At 36.5% G+C, this 16,033-nt stretch overlaps 1 protein-coding gene across 1 annotated transcript in view; it reads left to right on the plus strand.

Moving 5' to 3' along the window:
- The window catches only part of HBS1L (HBS1 like translational GTPase), a gene marked incomplete at both ends in the record, with an annotated part of 63,726 nt that overhangs the window by 46,343 nt on the left and 1,350 nt on the right, over positions 1–16,033 (plus strand). Inside the window, 10 exons of the mRNA XM_079550342.1 lie at positions 25–190; positions 2,747–2,864; positions 5,281–5,427; positions 6,134–6,208; positions 6,960–7,077; positions 7,267–7,335; positions 10,483–10,587; positions 12,798–12,888; positions 14,457–14,565; positions 15,192–15,292. Coding sequence (XP_079406468.1) covers positions 25–190; positions 2,747–2,864; positions 5,281–5,427; positions 6,134–6,208; positions 6,960–7,077; positions 7,267–7,335; positions 10,483–10,587; positions 12,798–12,888; positions 14,457–14,565; positions 15,192–15,292 — 1,099 coding nt within the window. The remainder of the gene's footprint in view (positions 1–24; positions 191–2,746; positions 2,865–5,280; positions 5,428–6,133; positions 6,209–6,959; positions 7,078–7,266; positions 7,336–10,482; positions 10,588–12,797; positions 12,889–14,456; positions 14,566–15,191; positions 15,293–16,033) is intronic.

A 16,033-nucleotide genomic window follows, 5' to 3' on the forward strand; every position in this document is an offset into this window, starting at 1 on the left:
AACTGCTGTGTTTTTCCTCCATAGGACATGTTGATGCAGGTAAAAGTACTTTAATGGGTCACCTACTCTACCTCTTGGGAAACGTGAACAAAAGAACTATGCACAAATATGAACAGGAATCTAAGAAGGCTGGCAAAGCTTCATTTGCATATGCGTGGGTCTTGGATGAAACTGGGGAAGAAAGAGAAAGGTAGAGTTTTCAATTTAATGGGAAATTAATAACATTTTTCTGGAAGAGCAACGTTTGTTAGGAGATCTACTAATAAGGCTTTGATAGAAGCATTCTAAATGCTTACAGAGTGCTTACAAGTAAATATTTTGCTTTGTTGAAGTACGTATCAAGAAAGAATTAATATACTGGTTTGATTTCAAAAATGTGAACGAGAAGTTCAGCGTTTCTTCACATCTATCTATGCGAAGGATTGTAGAGTGGGACCAAAATGTACAATGCTGAAAGCCAGTTTTCTTTAAGGCTGTCTTTCTGGTTTATTACTGCAGATTTTCTCTCAACTTGGTTATTGTTGTGTAGGAAAACTCTAGGTTAAATTGTTTGTATGAAAGGGAAACAGAACAGTAAACTAAGCACTGAAATGTTGGTTCACACCTGACTTACATTGCATTGAATATCAAGTTGATCCTAAAAAATATATATATTTACTTTACAGAAATTTAAAATTAAATTCTACCATATTAAAAAAGTATGCAATGGGGAAGCAGTGAAGCTAATTAAAACGTATATATATGACCTTCAAGAAAACTGAATAGAAAGTGACATGATATATTATGTTCAAAAAAAATAAAGAACTTTCCTGTGTGTGTGTGTGTGTGTGTGTCTGTATCTATCTATCAATCTAGCTATAGATACGTAGGTTGCTCCCAAAGTAATGCCTCATTTATTTCCATGTAAATGATTGCAGATGCAAATTTAATAGAACAAATTTTCAGCTACAAAACAGTTTTTCAACATAGTAACCACCGTTAGCTATACGTTTTTGCCAGTGATGAACAAGAGCCTGTGTGCTGCGCTTGTAAAGATCTACACCAGTGGAGGTGGCCCACTATTTCACCCTTTCTTTGATGGGTAATTCACATTACCACTCTCTGGACTGCCATTTTCACTCTGGCTTGTAGTAGGGACAGTGTGTCTTGCCACTTGCAATGGTGTGATTCAGGAATTTTTCACCTTGAGCCTGGTGTTTGTTGTAGGTACTGACAAACTTGCATATGGTGTTCTTTGTTCCCATGCACACATTCATGGCACCCATCTGACACAAGCTGTATGACTTTTCAGTGTCACCACCGTCATTTCCAAAGCATTGAAACTGATACTCAGTTCTTTTCAGCTCTGTACACAGTCCCCTGGTTGTCATCTGTTCTGGATGAGCTGATTGAGTCACTCTTCATTTTGTGGTGTGACAGCTGCACATGGCTATCACACATAGGATATGGTTTGTCTTTCACACTGTTGTTGCTACCTCTGCCACCTCACTGTGCTCACATCCACTCTTTGTTTTCTTTCGGTGTTCAGCAAGCATCAATGAATGTCAGTGCCATTTTTTCTCTCTGGAGGAATTCAGGGACACCCCTTTGCTTCGTATGCACTTCCATGTCAGATGCCATTCTGTCAGACTGCTCGTCTGCTGCCGTGTGTCACACAGCAACAACATGTAATGGATTGTTGGTGGGAAGGTACAGTGTTTTACTGCCATGCTGCCAACATCTGTCTCTGACTTTGTGGATCAGTGGAATAACATAGGAGGCATTACTTTTGGAACAACCCTCATGTTTTCCTTTTAATCATTCATCCATTGTTCTACAGCATGTAACTTCCTCTGGTTGCAAAGATAAATGTAACAGAGTAAACTGCTGCTGTAGAACATCAGTTAGACTGGTGGCTGTAGTGTGTTTACCTTTGTTTTAAAGGCAGATACACATCTGCAGCTACTCTGTATATAACTAAACTTTTGCATATGCATCTCCTTTCAGTTATGAAATGAACGTAGAAACCTGAGTAGGAGTGGGAACAGGGAACTGGGGGAGAATATCCAGTAGCAACTGAACATGATTTTCAGAAGAAGCCTGATGTTAGGGTTTCTAATCTGTATAGTATTGGTAGTGTTGTTGTAATATTCGTCAAAGTATGTAAGAGAGGAAAAGCTGATGGGGAGAAAATTTTAATGCTTGTAGATGTAACTGGATTAGAACAGTAGTTATTTTCACTGCTTTGTAAAAGAAAAATTAGCAAGTTAGCTATAGTATGAATATAAGCTACTTGTGGTGCAGTGTGGTTAAGATGATAAACTAGAAATATGGTCAGGTATTTATTACCTATGAAATGTAAGATGTTAACAGCAATTAAACTCTCATGGAAAAAAACAGTTATGAGCCCTAAACTTGCATCCCTGGTTCTATTTTTTTTAAAATTTTCTTTTTTCCACTTTCTAACTTTTATTCACTTAGGTACCAGACATTTCTTCAGAAGATAAATTGTAATTATTAAGGGAAAATGTCTCTAAACTGGTATTTTTGCTTGATTTTTGTTTCTTAATGATTAGACTTACATAAAGATAGCTCTAGAGTCTGCTTTTCCAGCAAGCAAATTTCTTTCAATTTTTTGATGCAGAGTGAATCAAATGAAATTTATTACCTGTATAATTTCATGATTGTGCTTATAATAGCTTACTTTATACTCTGCGAAGCTTTCAAAACAGTTTTAATGATCTGTTCCACATATGTCTCGTTTAAGGGGAGTAACAATGGATGTGGGTATGACCAAGTTTGAGACGAAGACTAAAGTAATTACTCTGATGGATGCTCCAGGCCACAAAGACTTTATTCCAAATATGATCACAGGAGCTGCACAGGTAGAGATGGTTTAAAATGTCTTTTCCAATAGCATTATTTATAACTTTAAAATTAAATTCGCTTTCTTCTTATAAAAACTAATATGAAACGAAATCATTGATGGTGCTAAAATAGCTTACGAGTTTTCTAGACTTTAGATGGAGTATATTTGTTTTAATGTTAAAGGCAGCTTTTTTTTTTTTTTGTAATTAACTTTTTGGAAGTGTGTTATTAGGGAAGTAGATTGAATACTGAGCTGCAGTTAGATGGAATCAGTTTTTCAAATGTGTCATTTATCTACTCAGGAATCTCTGTGAACATAGTTTTGTAGATAGAGATTTTTAAGTGGTTTTGAGCTTAAAGAAGAAGTTTAGGCCAGCAAAAGGTATTCATGTGTTTAATACATTTCATAATGTATGATTAAGCACAGATAAGAGTTCATGTGCAGTATGTCTGTTTTATTCAGTGGAAGCTTTGTGTAGACTGCGCGACTATGGTTTTGGGAGCAGTAGGTCAAATCCAAAAGCAGTGGGTGCTATCATTGAATTTGGTATTATACCTCCGATTCTCACGGAGGCTAGTTGGTTAATTTATGATAGTTAAATAGGGGAGAATGGTACGTTGTTAAATGCAATAAAATGTGTGATTTTTTTCCCACTTGAAAATGCAAGTTTTTTTAATTGTGGGACTGATTCCTTGAATTACAAGAGTTTAAGTGTTGTGACACATACTGTGTAGAGGTTTGTGTTTTGTGTATTGCATTATTACGACCTGAAATATGAGTTTTATTTTATTATCTCAGTAAGGATAGGTACTGTTACTATGGTTTTATAGAGAGAGTAACTGCTGTAGGAGAGCTGTTTGTTCCAAATCATGTTCTAGCTCTGTAGCAGAGGCTGGGTAAGAATTTGGGGATTGTGACTCAGTGGTTAGGTTACAGGACAGGCAAAGTTCTCAAAGTGTGGTGTAGGGCACGTGTAGTTACTTATACCGCGAGACGTACACTGCAGAAAGATCAGGATTTTTGAAACCAGAATTAGCTCTTTAGTTTTAGATCATTAGAAAATGTTGACTCAACCACACTATTTTCTTTCCAATTTTGATTTAAAGTGCTTTGTCATCTTTGAAAAAAAGCAATGCAAACACAAAGTGTTAGGATACAACTTAACCAGATTACAACCTACCAGCGGTTGCCTTAGTTCAGCAGAAGACAGGGCTTGCCAGCTAAGGCTTGATGCACTTCTGGGTTCCCTCAGGACTCACTCAGGACCTCCCTCAGGGCAATTGTATTCTGAAGCCTATTAAGGAAATCACTGAAACTACAAGCTTTTGATGCCCAGGTAGCCTTAGCAGAGAAGAAATGGGTTGAAGAAAGCAAGTATGGCCCTGATGCCTTCACATCAGGGGAAATTTTGTTAGTGGGAATCTCCAACTGCTGTTGCACAAAATGCAAATGAGCCTTATCAGAGCCAGGATCTGGCCTTAAATACATAGTTAATTAAGTTCTCAGGCCTTTTTTTTTCTGTGTAACTTTAAAACAAACAAACAAACATTTTTCTGTAGGGAGACATCTACCACAATACACTTCTGGGGCTCCAAGCAATGGGGAAATTCATCCCCCTCTCCCTTTTGTCATACTCATGCATGCACAAGCCTCCCTATGTGAGATGTGGGGAATTTGCATCTGGATCAGTGGGAGAGGTATTTTGGACGAGGGCTTTGTTTCCTCTCCTGCTATCCTGAAGCTTACATATGTAAAGAATATGAGAAAGCACGTCTTTTCTCTCTTTCCTTAACTCTAACTGGCTGTTACTTCCAAAACAAGAGAAAGTTGTTTTTTGATTGCTTACATTATCTGATTTTTTTAATAGGCATGTTATATAGCAACATGTAAGGTTGACAGCTAAATCTGTCCTTTCTGCTTGTGTGCTGTTTTTTCTACAGTGCTGTAGGCTGCAATAACTATTTGTCTTTAATGTCATGGCAGAGCGTTTGCCTAGATAATAAAATATGTGGTGGATTACTTGGTCTTCCAGTTTCTGAGTCTGGCATGCTCCTTTGTGCTGAATAGATTGTGAAACATCAACATGCGACATGCAGCAGTTGTCTCTGGTTGAATAATACTTTCATTAGTTGAGGTCCATTCAACAAAGTGGGTGCTTTGAAGAAGACAGGTTCCTCAGGCAAGTGTTGGCTTGTGTTTAACATAAAACAACAGTGAATGACATGAGGTGATGTAATGCCATGGTATGTCAGTGAAATGGGCATGAAGCAGATAAAATAAACAGTTCCAGTTGCATTTGAAGCACATTCCTTCTCTGTAAAGTGCAATTGTGTGGGCTGTTGCTGATGAAAGTGTTTAGTCAGATTATTACCATCTCATAAACAGTTTCAGTTGTTTGGGATATTTTTTTTGCTTTTGTTTTTATAATCCAGGCCGATGTGGCTATTTTGGTTGTGGACGCCAGCAGAGGAGAATTTGAAGCAGGATTTGAGACAGGTGGACAAACTCGAGAACATGGATTATTAGTGCGCTCTCTTGGAGTCACACAGCTAGCTGTTGCAGTCAATAAAATGGACCAGGTACTTGCTTAACTTTCTCAGTTAAATGAAGGGGTTTCAACTAGGACTGTGGATCATAAATTTAAGGATCAATATTGTGAAACTAATAATGAAATTGCTGTTTTCTTTCTTTGATTTTCAGCCCTTAGTCTTTTATTTAGGCTATACACTAATTTTCTGTTTGAGTATATTTTCAAAGCACACTAGAATGATAGTTAGAGTATTTAAATTTGAAATGAATAGAGGTGTGAAAATTTGGACTAAGGTGCTAATCCAGTGGCATCTGTAAAGGGCACCTTGGTGGTCAGTCAGGTCAAGTCCAAGAGCTTTATTTAAATCTGTAAAGTGTGTTACATATTACTTGCTGTGTTTTAGGTTATTGCTGATATTCATGATATATGAAGATATGTGATCTTCATGAATCTAAATTTTGTGTGAACATTAAAAAAAAAAAAGGAAAGCAGAAAAAGGAAGAATTAGATGCTGTTCAAGGATTAATCAAACTAGAACCTCATGCAAATTTGTGTTGACTGTTGTCACTATTTGTTAATGTGTTTGTTTGCTCTTACGTATTCAACTATTAACCCACCTGGAAATCTTGTATTTACAGCATCTGCAAGTGCTGTGTGTGAGAAGCCCAATTGGTACTACAGACTTAACGACATGCAACTGTTGTTTAAGGTGTTAGAAATCTACGATTTACTATCACAATCTGTTTCTATTTTAGGTCAATTGGCAACAAGAAAGATTCCAGGAAATTACCAGTAAGCTTGGCCAGTTTCTTAAACAAGCTGGCTTTAAGGTAACATAGACTTCTGAGATCTTCATTGCTTTGTTCAGGCATTTGGGTAGGATGAGTGGTTGTTGTGGTCAGGTTATTTTGTATCATTTTTTTGCTGGTCATATGTGCATGTATTATTGCACATTCCTTTTCTTACTGCTGCTAGAGTGTTCTCTGACCCTTTTGTAAGGTTAATCAGTTTTTTTTAATACTCTTTCTGTCATCATCTTTTCTTAGGTCTGTTGAATCTTTGGGGCACTTGCATTGTAGTCTCTTGGAATTGTTTTCTAAAAGCAGAGTAGATGAGGGATTGCTGAAATGTTCAGTGTTACATGAATTACAGTAGATGATTTTGTATTGGAGCAGGTCTTGGCAAGGATTATGAACTAAAAGAACACTCTATTTGCCATTCTCAATTCTATTTCTACCATTTCCTCAGTTCAAACTGCTATCTATTTGAACTGTTTGCAGCCTTCCTGAAATCGTTATGTGTAGAACAGCAGCTCAGACTAAAGCATGCCTGTCTGATATGAAGTTGGAGTTTGTTATCTGAAATCAGTTTCTAGTTGTTAATGTTGTTATCTTAACTCCTTGCTGGAGCACTGTGACTAGGAAAGATAAGCAGAAAGGAAATGGATTCACCAAGTAACCTGTCTTTATGGGAAATACAAAGTAAAGCTTAGAGGTATAATATTGAAAAATGCATCCTTTGCTTTTGCTAGAAGGGGCTTTTAACAATGTCTGATTAACTTCTGTTTATTTTCATAATCAGGAATGTGATGTGGCTTATATTCCAACAAGTGGTCTTGGTGGTGAAAATTTAGTCACGAGAAGTCAGTCAAGTGACCTCACAAAATGGTATCAAGGGAAGTGTTTGTTAGAGCAAATTGGTGAGTGCAGTTTTTCTCATTTAGAAACAAATATGGCTCAGTCACGTGCTTGTCAAAATATTTATTTTGGGGAAGATGTGACACAAAGTCTTTGGAATGCAATGTGGTTGTTTAATTTCCAAGTGAGAAGTTGTTGAGAGAGTTTTTTAAATACAGATATTCTAAAAGGTCTTACCAATTTTTTTGCAGATTCTTTCAAGCCACCGCAAAGATCAGTGGACAAACCGTTCAGATTGTGTGTTGCTGATGTTTTTAAAGGTTGGTTATTTTTCTAATGTTTTCACCAGAATGACACCATTATTTAAAACTAGTGTTGAAAAGAGATGTAAAAATATGTGCTAAAATAGGAGCTTTATGTCTATCAGTGGATTTGAACAGGAATAGTAATGTAAGTACTGTTCTTTTTGGAATTTTAGACATCATCACTGAAGGAGAAACCTGTTGGAAAAAAATTGAGGAAGAATCTAGGTGACTTCCTAACTAGTTATGTAATGTGTTGATAGTTCTGTGGGACAGTATCTGGAAGCCTTTCTTTTCCAAACAGAGCTTTGTTCCCTAGATTTCTGCTTCTCTGTCTTTGCTAGTGCAATTTCTAGGCCTTTTACCTTTCAGTCCTAGATTTAATTTAAATTAAAAAAAAAAAAAAAAAAAAAAAAAGTGACTTGTTTCTTTCATGTTCATTTTTTATTTTATATAAAGCCTGGGGAGGGAGTAGAAGAAAGGGGGTGGCTTGGTGAAGCTTTGTAGCCAGCCAAGGTAAACTGAGAGGCTCCAAGCTGCTCATTAGCACTGCAATAAATATGGACAGCCAGTAACTATAACCAGTTTTTATTGCCATGGCCAGAAGAAAATGGAATGCTGTGAGCAGCTAAGATTTTCGCGATAATATTTTCAGAGTTAAATATATTTACATTTAGAAATAATTTAGAAAATGTATTAAAAGTAAAATATATAACATATCTAATTTGAAACTCTGAGCAGGTTCCTTCAGAAATGTTGCAAACCAAATGGCAGCATGAAAAAATCTTTTAAATCACATATTATTTACTTCAGTATTTTAAAAGAAATTTGAATTTAGGTATAGGTTGTTTGTAGGGGAAATATGAACAAACCAGGTTGAAATACTGGCTGTAATTGGAAAAATCTATTCTGAGGCGTTCTGATTTGGGTCTTTAAGAAAATACTACTTGTTATGAATGCCCTGGGATAGCCTACTTAGCATGCTGAAGCCGTAATACTAAATATTGAAACACTGCATGAGAATTTGCCCTGGTGCCTTACCACAGATTTTGTATTTAGGGTTTTCAATATAGTTACATTCAATTTGTGAGCTGTGGAAAGTTTTTTGGAATTTTTAATTGAGATCTTTCAAAATAATATATTTTGTTGCAATAATCATTTTTGTGTTGAGTGATGTTTCACTAAATGAACAATTTAGATTAAATCTGCTCTCTGGAAGAGAGATTGATTTTTGTTAAAGTAAGCAAACCAACAATGGTTTTGGAAATAAACTCAATTTACAAATACTGGGTTCTTTTATGAATGTGGCCTTTTAGGTGCTTTTTAGGTTGTGGGTTTTTTCTTTTTTTTTTTACATGTGATATCAGAACTTAATTAACTTGGATGCCATTAGAGGAAGTAACTGCAGACACCACTGCAGAAGCAACAGTTATTCTCAGCTCTATTCCAACGTGCATGCATATGCAGGAGAAGCAGTCCTGCTTCTCCTGCACTTTGAACTGAGCAGAACTGTGTAAAAAGTGAGAGCGCTGAGTTCACTCTATATGCAGCTTGGAAATCCCCTTTCTTTATTGAGGCTGTAATGCATGTGTTTCATCTACCTTGGCCTGGTTTTACTGACCTCCATAGACCTCCTAATGTTCTCTCCAGGCAAGCTATCTCCTGACAAGAGCTGTCTGAAAACACATTTGCCTTCACTGCAATATCAGTCCTCACTGAGCTTATGACTGAGGGTATGACTTGATCTGACTTGAGAAAAGCGTTGATTGCCAAGAGGCCTAATCCTTTGAATGGCAGAACCTAACTAGCATGATGTGCAGAAATCAAGCCCTTTTTTATGGCCCAATTCTGTTCGCTGCTATGCATTTTTGTACTTGCACTGATCTCATGGGGAAGTGAAGGAATTGGGCACTTTTCAAAAAGAAGTCAGCATGCACGAGGCTTCAAACAGCATACTGGCCTACCAAGGCAGAGCAGGTGATGTAGTGGGAGAGTTGTTTTTTGATTCTGCTTGGAGATAGCCGGGAACCAGGAACCAGTTCGTGATTGTGATTGTCTGCATGTGCTTACTGAGCTGGCTTTAGGTTCTTTTTGGCACAGTGTTGAGATAGCTTATGTACCATAATATGTGGATGCTTTTCTAACAGCTATCTACTTCTCCAGGTTTCTATTCTTTTGACATCCTATGTCATCTGTTAACTGACTGTGTCCATCTTGTTTGCCAGAATGAGTAGAGGGGAGATTAGCTCACAGACATACTGGTAATAGTTTTCCAGCTAGCTGGATGGAAACATTCATCAATAACAGTTATGAATGCAAAACAAAGTATTGGAGGTATAAGACTCAAGGCTAATGTGGTAGAAAAAATATTAATATGTTTGCTGATTACTGCCTTCTAGTATTCACCAAAATATATATATTTGTTGTTTGTGTTGTCTATGTAGAATCACTTCAGATGATTCTTTTGAAATATATCCATAAGCATTTGCTGTGGGAGAGAGGCATTTCTTAAGGTGTATGTTTGTACATGTGCACGTGTGGCACCTCTTTTAAAAATGAATTGTTCAAGTAGTGAGCAGGGTATCAGTTAGGGATGTGGGCATTCAAGAATTAAAATAAATTGCATATCTTCTACTTAGAAATAGTTAAGTCATATGCAGTTATAAGAACTCCTCATGTTAAATAGGACCAAATCATTTATTGATTTTTCTAGGAGTAAATGAAATATGCAAACAGAGCATGTAGAGCTCTGACTCAGTTGAACAGTAAATGGCATAGGAAGTTGCACCTGTGTGTATGAAAATTGTTATGACTGTAGTATATTTTTTATCTGTAATTAGAAAATCATGAATTAAATAAAATCCCTAGAAAAGAAGGGGCTTAATCTAATACTGCAAAACTAAAAAGTATTTCTTCATGCTCCTACAGTTGTTTAAAGAAGGATATTTCTCCTTAGTTCTGAAAAACATAAGATCTAGAGGTTTTGAATTGAACGTTTCATTTTCACAATGATGCACAGCTGGCTGTCTTGCAAGTACTGAACTCTCTAATAGGGAAAAAGTCTTTATGATATTACAGACTTATCTGTGTGTTTCCGAAGGGGTAACTTGTGATGGGAAATTGACCTTAAGAAATTGCTTCAAATTATTACTATGTTTATTGCAGACCAAGGATCAGGATTCTGTGTGACTGGAAAAATAGAAGCTGGCTATATTCAAGTTGGAGAACGACTTCTGGCAATGCCTCCCAATGAAACTTGCACTGCAAAAGGTACAGTCTTCAGAAGTGTGTTTACTTTCAGGTCAATACTGGGCTTAGAAGCAGTTACTGAAATGGTAACAGACTGTCAAACTGATACTAACTGTCAAACATAAAATGTGAAAGCATAAAACGAATTTCTTTAGATGTGACTGTATCTGTATAAATGTGTCTGTGAAGAGTATGTGAAATCTTACTTTTTTTTTTTTTTTTAACCTTTTTTTGCTCTATCAGATATTCCAAGTGTTATGGCCTCCTGACTTTGTTTTATGAACTATTAAAAAAGAATCTTCTGAATTGCAACAATACATACATATCTATTTAAAAACGCAGTACAAGAATCATTAATATTCAGGTTTACTGTGCAGTGTAACTGTTAGGAATTATTAAGATGTGAAAGAACTTGAGAGTTATGTCTGTGCTGCTTTTTCATGAGATTTGTCACTGATCCTTTCATTAATATACAAACTTTCAGGATGTGAATGTCCTGAGCACCAACAAAATACAAGAAAATTGGATTTAATCTTGAATACATTTCACCTCTGAAAGGAGGAATTGCTCAGTCAAGACATTGGTTATTAAGCTGTTTTAGTTTTCTGTTCCTGAAACAGGATTGTTGAGCATACACCAATGAGTTAAAAAATATGACCTTGAAATAAATGCATAGGCTTCAGTGTCTAACTATTTAATCTGAATTTAGCAACATGTCAGTACGACTGTTGTGCTCTGTTCCAAAACTAGCTTTCTTGGTTTTACTTTGAGAGGCTCTTCAGTGTGCATGTTTGTACTGTTGTGCACACATTGTTAGCAATGTACAAGAACATTACAGTAACATGGATGACACAAATTATGATGATGAACTGCCGTAGTCAATCCTTTGTTTTGAGAGTGAGGGAAGAGGCAGGGAAAAAGATGTCTTTTTTTGTCACATTCTGTTTGAGAATACCCTACTGTATGTACAATCCTATGGTTCCCTTGTGTACCGTCTCTCATATGTCTGAAACACTGAGTGAAAATTGAGAGTATTAGTTCATTAATCATGGAATCAGAGAATGGCTTGGGTTGAAAGGGTCCTTAGAGACCACCCAGTTCCAACCTCCTGCTGTGGGCTGCTACCACCAGTTCAGGCTGCCCAGGGCTCCATCTGACCTGATCTTGAGCATCTCCAAGGATGGAGAAGCCCACACCTTCTCTGGGCAGCAATGCCAGTGCCTCGCCACCCTCTGAGTAAAGAATATTTTCCTAACATCTGATCTGAATGTATTATTTACATTTAATGTGAAGAAAAGATTATGTAATTCGCTATAATACGTTAACTATATATAGTGTGCACAATAGAATGAGTTTTTCGTTTTTGAGAGGCTGAACTTGATTTAATCATTTTGTGAGAATGGCACATACATAGGTAACAATTACAGAACTATTTAGAAAGCAGTACTTAACATGCTTGTAGCTGAATGATACTTCCTGGCATGGCTTTGACAAAAGGTTTGGGAACAGATTTGCAAATATATAAACACAGTCTGAAGTGAAATAGAAGTAGATCCTATAGATGTATGCAGTAATTGTTAAAAGTTTTTTTTCTGAGCAATATAATTCTTGGTGTCCACTGGAAAGTTCAGAATTTTAAGTCGGGGAAAAATTAGTCTTATACTCACCTACTTAGCAGGATAACTTTTAAAGCATTTAGAATACATGAAGATAGGAATAAAATTACTTCAAATGGTGCTTTCTAATAGATGCGATGTCGTGAATGGAAGGCAATCTGTTACGCTTTTTTTATGAAAGAGTTAGCAAACCCACTTAAGGTAAATGAAAGTTGACATAGTACCATTAAAGTACATGAAAGATGCGGTCTGGGGTGTGCATGTGCCTCAAAGGATGGGTGGGGCAGACACGGAGATTTTCAGTACTACGGCATTTTCAGGACTGCGTCATCTGCGCTATGTGACAAGTGCCAGGGCCTCTCTTATGGCTTATATAAAGCCATGTTATTGTGCAGGGTGGGGTTAGAGAATAGTGAGTCCCTAGCAAGAAATAAAAAAAAAAAAAAAAAAAGCTTCCTCAGTGTTCTCAGTTAAAAAGCTTTTACTCTCAACCCATTCATACTGAAAATTGATGAGTAATGGTTGATGAAGCACAAATGGCCCAAACAGAGGTGTTTGTTTGTAACTCAGAACCTAGGTACTTCACTGTGCGGTTCTGTTCTTACTCATTTCCAGGAATCACACTTCACGATGAACCGGTTGATTGGGCTGCAGCAGGAGATCACGTTAGTCTCACTTTGACCGGCATGGATATCATCAAAATCAAGTGAGCAGAACTAAGTTTCAGTCTAAGTAACGGTTTGTTTTTAATGAAAAGCTTTATAACTATTACACTTAACAATCAGCGGTTTACTTGAAGAATGATGTGGCTACCAGGATATTTAAAACCAAAGTGATGCCTATCACCTGGCTTGCACGAACAAACGTTGGAAACATCTGCTTTAAGTACAACGGCAGCCTCAGAAGAATGCTGTTAGCTGTTGTGCTTCGTGCTGACACTAGCAACCTTCTAAGCTTTTTTCCTGAAGACTTCTCCTTAGATATCTTAATTACTGAATTGAGTGAATTCTTTCTGCTAAATGAAAAAGATGTTTTTGAAGAGCTTGTCAAAACTTTTCTAACAAAATGCATCCAAACAACTGCCATTGCATGCCAATAAGTAAAGCTGGATAAGCGAAATTGATGTTGAACTTCTTGTTCAACATGTTCAGTCACTTTATCTCATGGCAAATGCTTTGCTGACCCTGTATATTTTTTTCTTTTGATGTAATTCAAGGAGACAGAGTAAATGGCTTTGTTTCTATTTCAGTATGTAGGTTTTGTGCTGAGCATTAGCCTCAAGTTTTTAGGGAAGTAACAATTGTTATTCAAGCTAGATAATTGGGTCTGTAATCTGTACTGCTCTATTACATTGAAAAGGCGTGAACTTTCCAAACTACTGCTTGGAAAATGCCTGGATAGTTTTGCAAATTTAGGCTTTGTTTCTAAAGAAAAAAACACATTTCTCTGGGGTATGTAGTTATTAAGTGGAGAATAAAATTTACTTATTGAATGAAGGCTTGATGCAGTTCATCACTTTGATGTCATTTCTCTTCTGAAGATGTACTAGATTTGTCAAGAAGGGGTGCGGGTTTTAGGTCTTCTTGATTTTGGTGAAATTTGATTACTTCTTATGTGTAGGGTTAATCACACAGCTCACTCTTTCTGGTCTTTTTTTTGGATGGGGGAGGGATTAACTTTCGTTTTAGCTGTCTGACGACAGCTGCTTGAGAAAGCTGTCTGGTCTACCTTAATGACTTCTAATGAGCATCGGCTTTCTTGTGACTCAGTTTATTATAAGTAGAGCTTTTTGGATGTAAATGTTCCTGAGAGAGTTTTGAGACTCCTGATCACTATGTTAATCTGTCCACAAACTAGTTAAATTACAGAGGCGCTGCCGTTTTGGATTCCCTGTAGTATTTTGTGCTGTTGATTTGGAACATCTCTGAATGAAAGTCTTAATTCTTCAAAGTACCTACACACAGGAAACGATGACATTTTTAGAAACTGATTAGCAGTGGATGTAATTGTTCATTGAACTAGACAGATCTCGTCATGCATATCCATTAAGCAGCGTAGGCACTGTATAGAAATTACTTGGGTTTTAGGTTTTAATAAGATATTCCTGATTTTTTTTTTTCCTGGCTGTTATTAAATGTTATTGTCTTTGCTTTACGTATCTTAAACATGGTGGTTTTTTTTTAGAGTGGCAGTTAAACTTTTTATATCGTATATATGACATATCATATTACGCATATGTGTTAAAGTAAGAACTTTTGTTCTCCTTTTCTGTAGTGTTGGCTGTGTATTTTGTGATCCCAAGGAACCTGTTAAAGTTTGCACTCGATTCAGAGCTCGGATTCTCATCTTCAATATTGAGATTCCAGTCACCAAAGGATTCCCTGTAAGTCTCTCTGAAAGTTATTTTCATTTCAAGTTGCTCAGGGTTTTTCCTCTCTATATGCTTTCTCACATGTCTAATGTAAAGAGTCATTTAGTATCCAGACGTTTTTCCCTCCCTCCAAGGAAAACTAATTCTGCTGCAACTTGAAGAGGATGTAAGATGCTGCTGTGGTTGCTCGTGCATCTTGCTTCTGATGCCTAGCTAGGCCGTTTTGGAGAATGCATTCCAGCATGGTGTCAGGCTAGGCTGTTCTTTTGAAAGCCCATACCCTGTTAGGAATATAATGATGCACTGAGTTATAAGTTATATGAGTTATACCTTGAAAACAACAACAACAAAACGTGGTTAATACTACAGAAGTACATAGACATGGCACAAACTAAACACTTAAGAATGAAAAATGTATTTGTAATTAAATAATACATGAACTTTTTGTTATATTGGCAGAGATCACAAAGCTTAGGAAATAAAAAGTTACTGAATGTGAAGTGGGGACTCTTAAGGGAGAAGTTTTAGAAGCATTTGTTTAAAAGAATCAATCTTAAAAGAGCTATGTGTTTTTGAGTACTAACACCTAGGATTTCTGATTATTTTATAAGATTTAATAAAAGAAAACTGTATTTTAGGTGCTGTTACACTATCAAACAGTAAGTGAACCTGCTACTATTAGAAGATTGTTGAGCGTCCTGCACAAAAGCACTGGTGAAGTGACAAAGAAAAAACCTAAGTAAGCCTTCTGAATACTTAATGATTATATTGAAAAAATGGGCTGAGTTTAATTTAAAGTGTGTTTTATCAAGCAAGTTCTATTATGAAGCAATAATATGTTTATAAGGACATAAAAAAAAAATGCTTCCATTATTTTAGCTGGTTTCATGCTTAGATTTCAGAGTGCTTTATGAATTAAAAAATTGTTTCCACTTAGTGAGGAGTGAAGACCTGAGAAATAAAATGACTTCCATAAGATCAGTTGCAGAACTGAGAACGAATCCCAGATCACTAGCCCTGTGCTTAAAAGATATACCTATTTTTTGCATTATCTCATTTCTTCTTATGAAATTGGTGTAATAGTGGAAATGGGTTACTGTGGATTCTGCTACATAGTCAGTCAGAATCAAACAGAACCACCTCATACAAGTTAACCTATAGGAATGTCCCTTTTGTTATTTGAAAGCTGTATTTGGATGGAGATGTCATTGGCAAACAAATAATTAAAATAATCATTTTCCAGAAATGGCATGACTGAGACTTACTGAAATGTAATAGGATAGGGTTAGGGTTAGGGAAAGGTGTCTATAGAGTAATGGATTGGCTCCTAAGTTGCGGGGACTTGGGTTTGAAACAGGGCTGATTTCTGTCAGATGTGAAAGCTGGGAGTTAATGGGATAATTCATTTGTAAACAATTTTCTGGGTACTGTGGTGGGTGACATTCTGTAGAAGTTTTTAGAGAAAGGTCAGATGCCTTTT

Source organism: Tetrao urogallus, assembly GCF_951394365.1.
Source record: "Tetrao urogallus genome assembly, chromosome: 2".
NCBI classification, from domain to species: Eukaryota; Metazoa; Chordata; class Aves; order Galliformes; family Phasianidae; genus Tetrao; species Tetrao urogallus.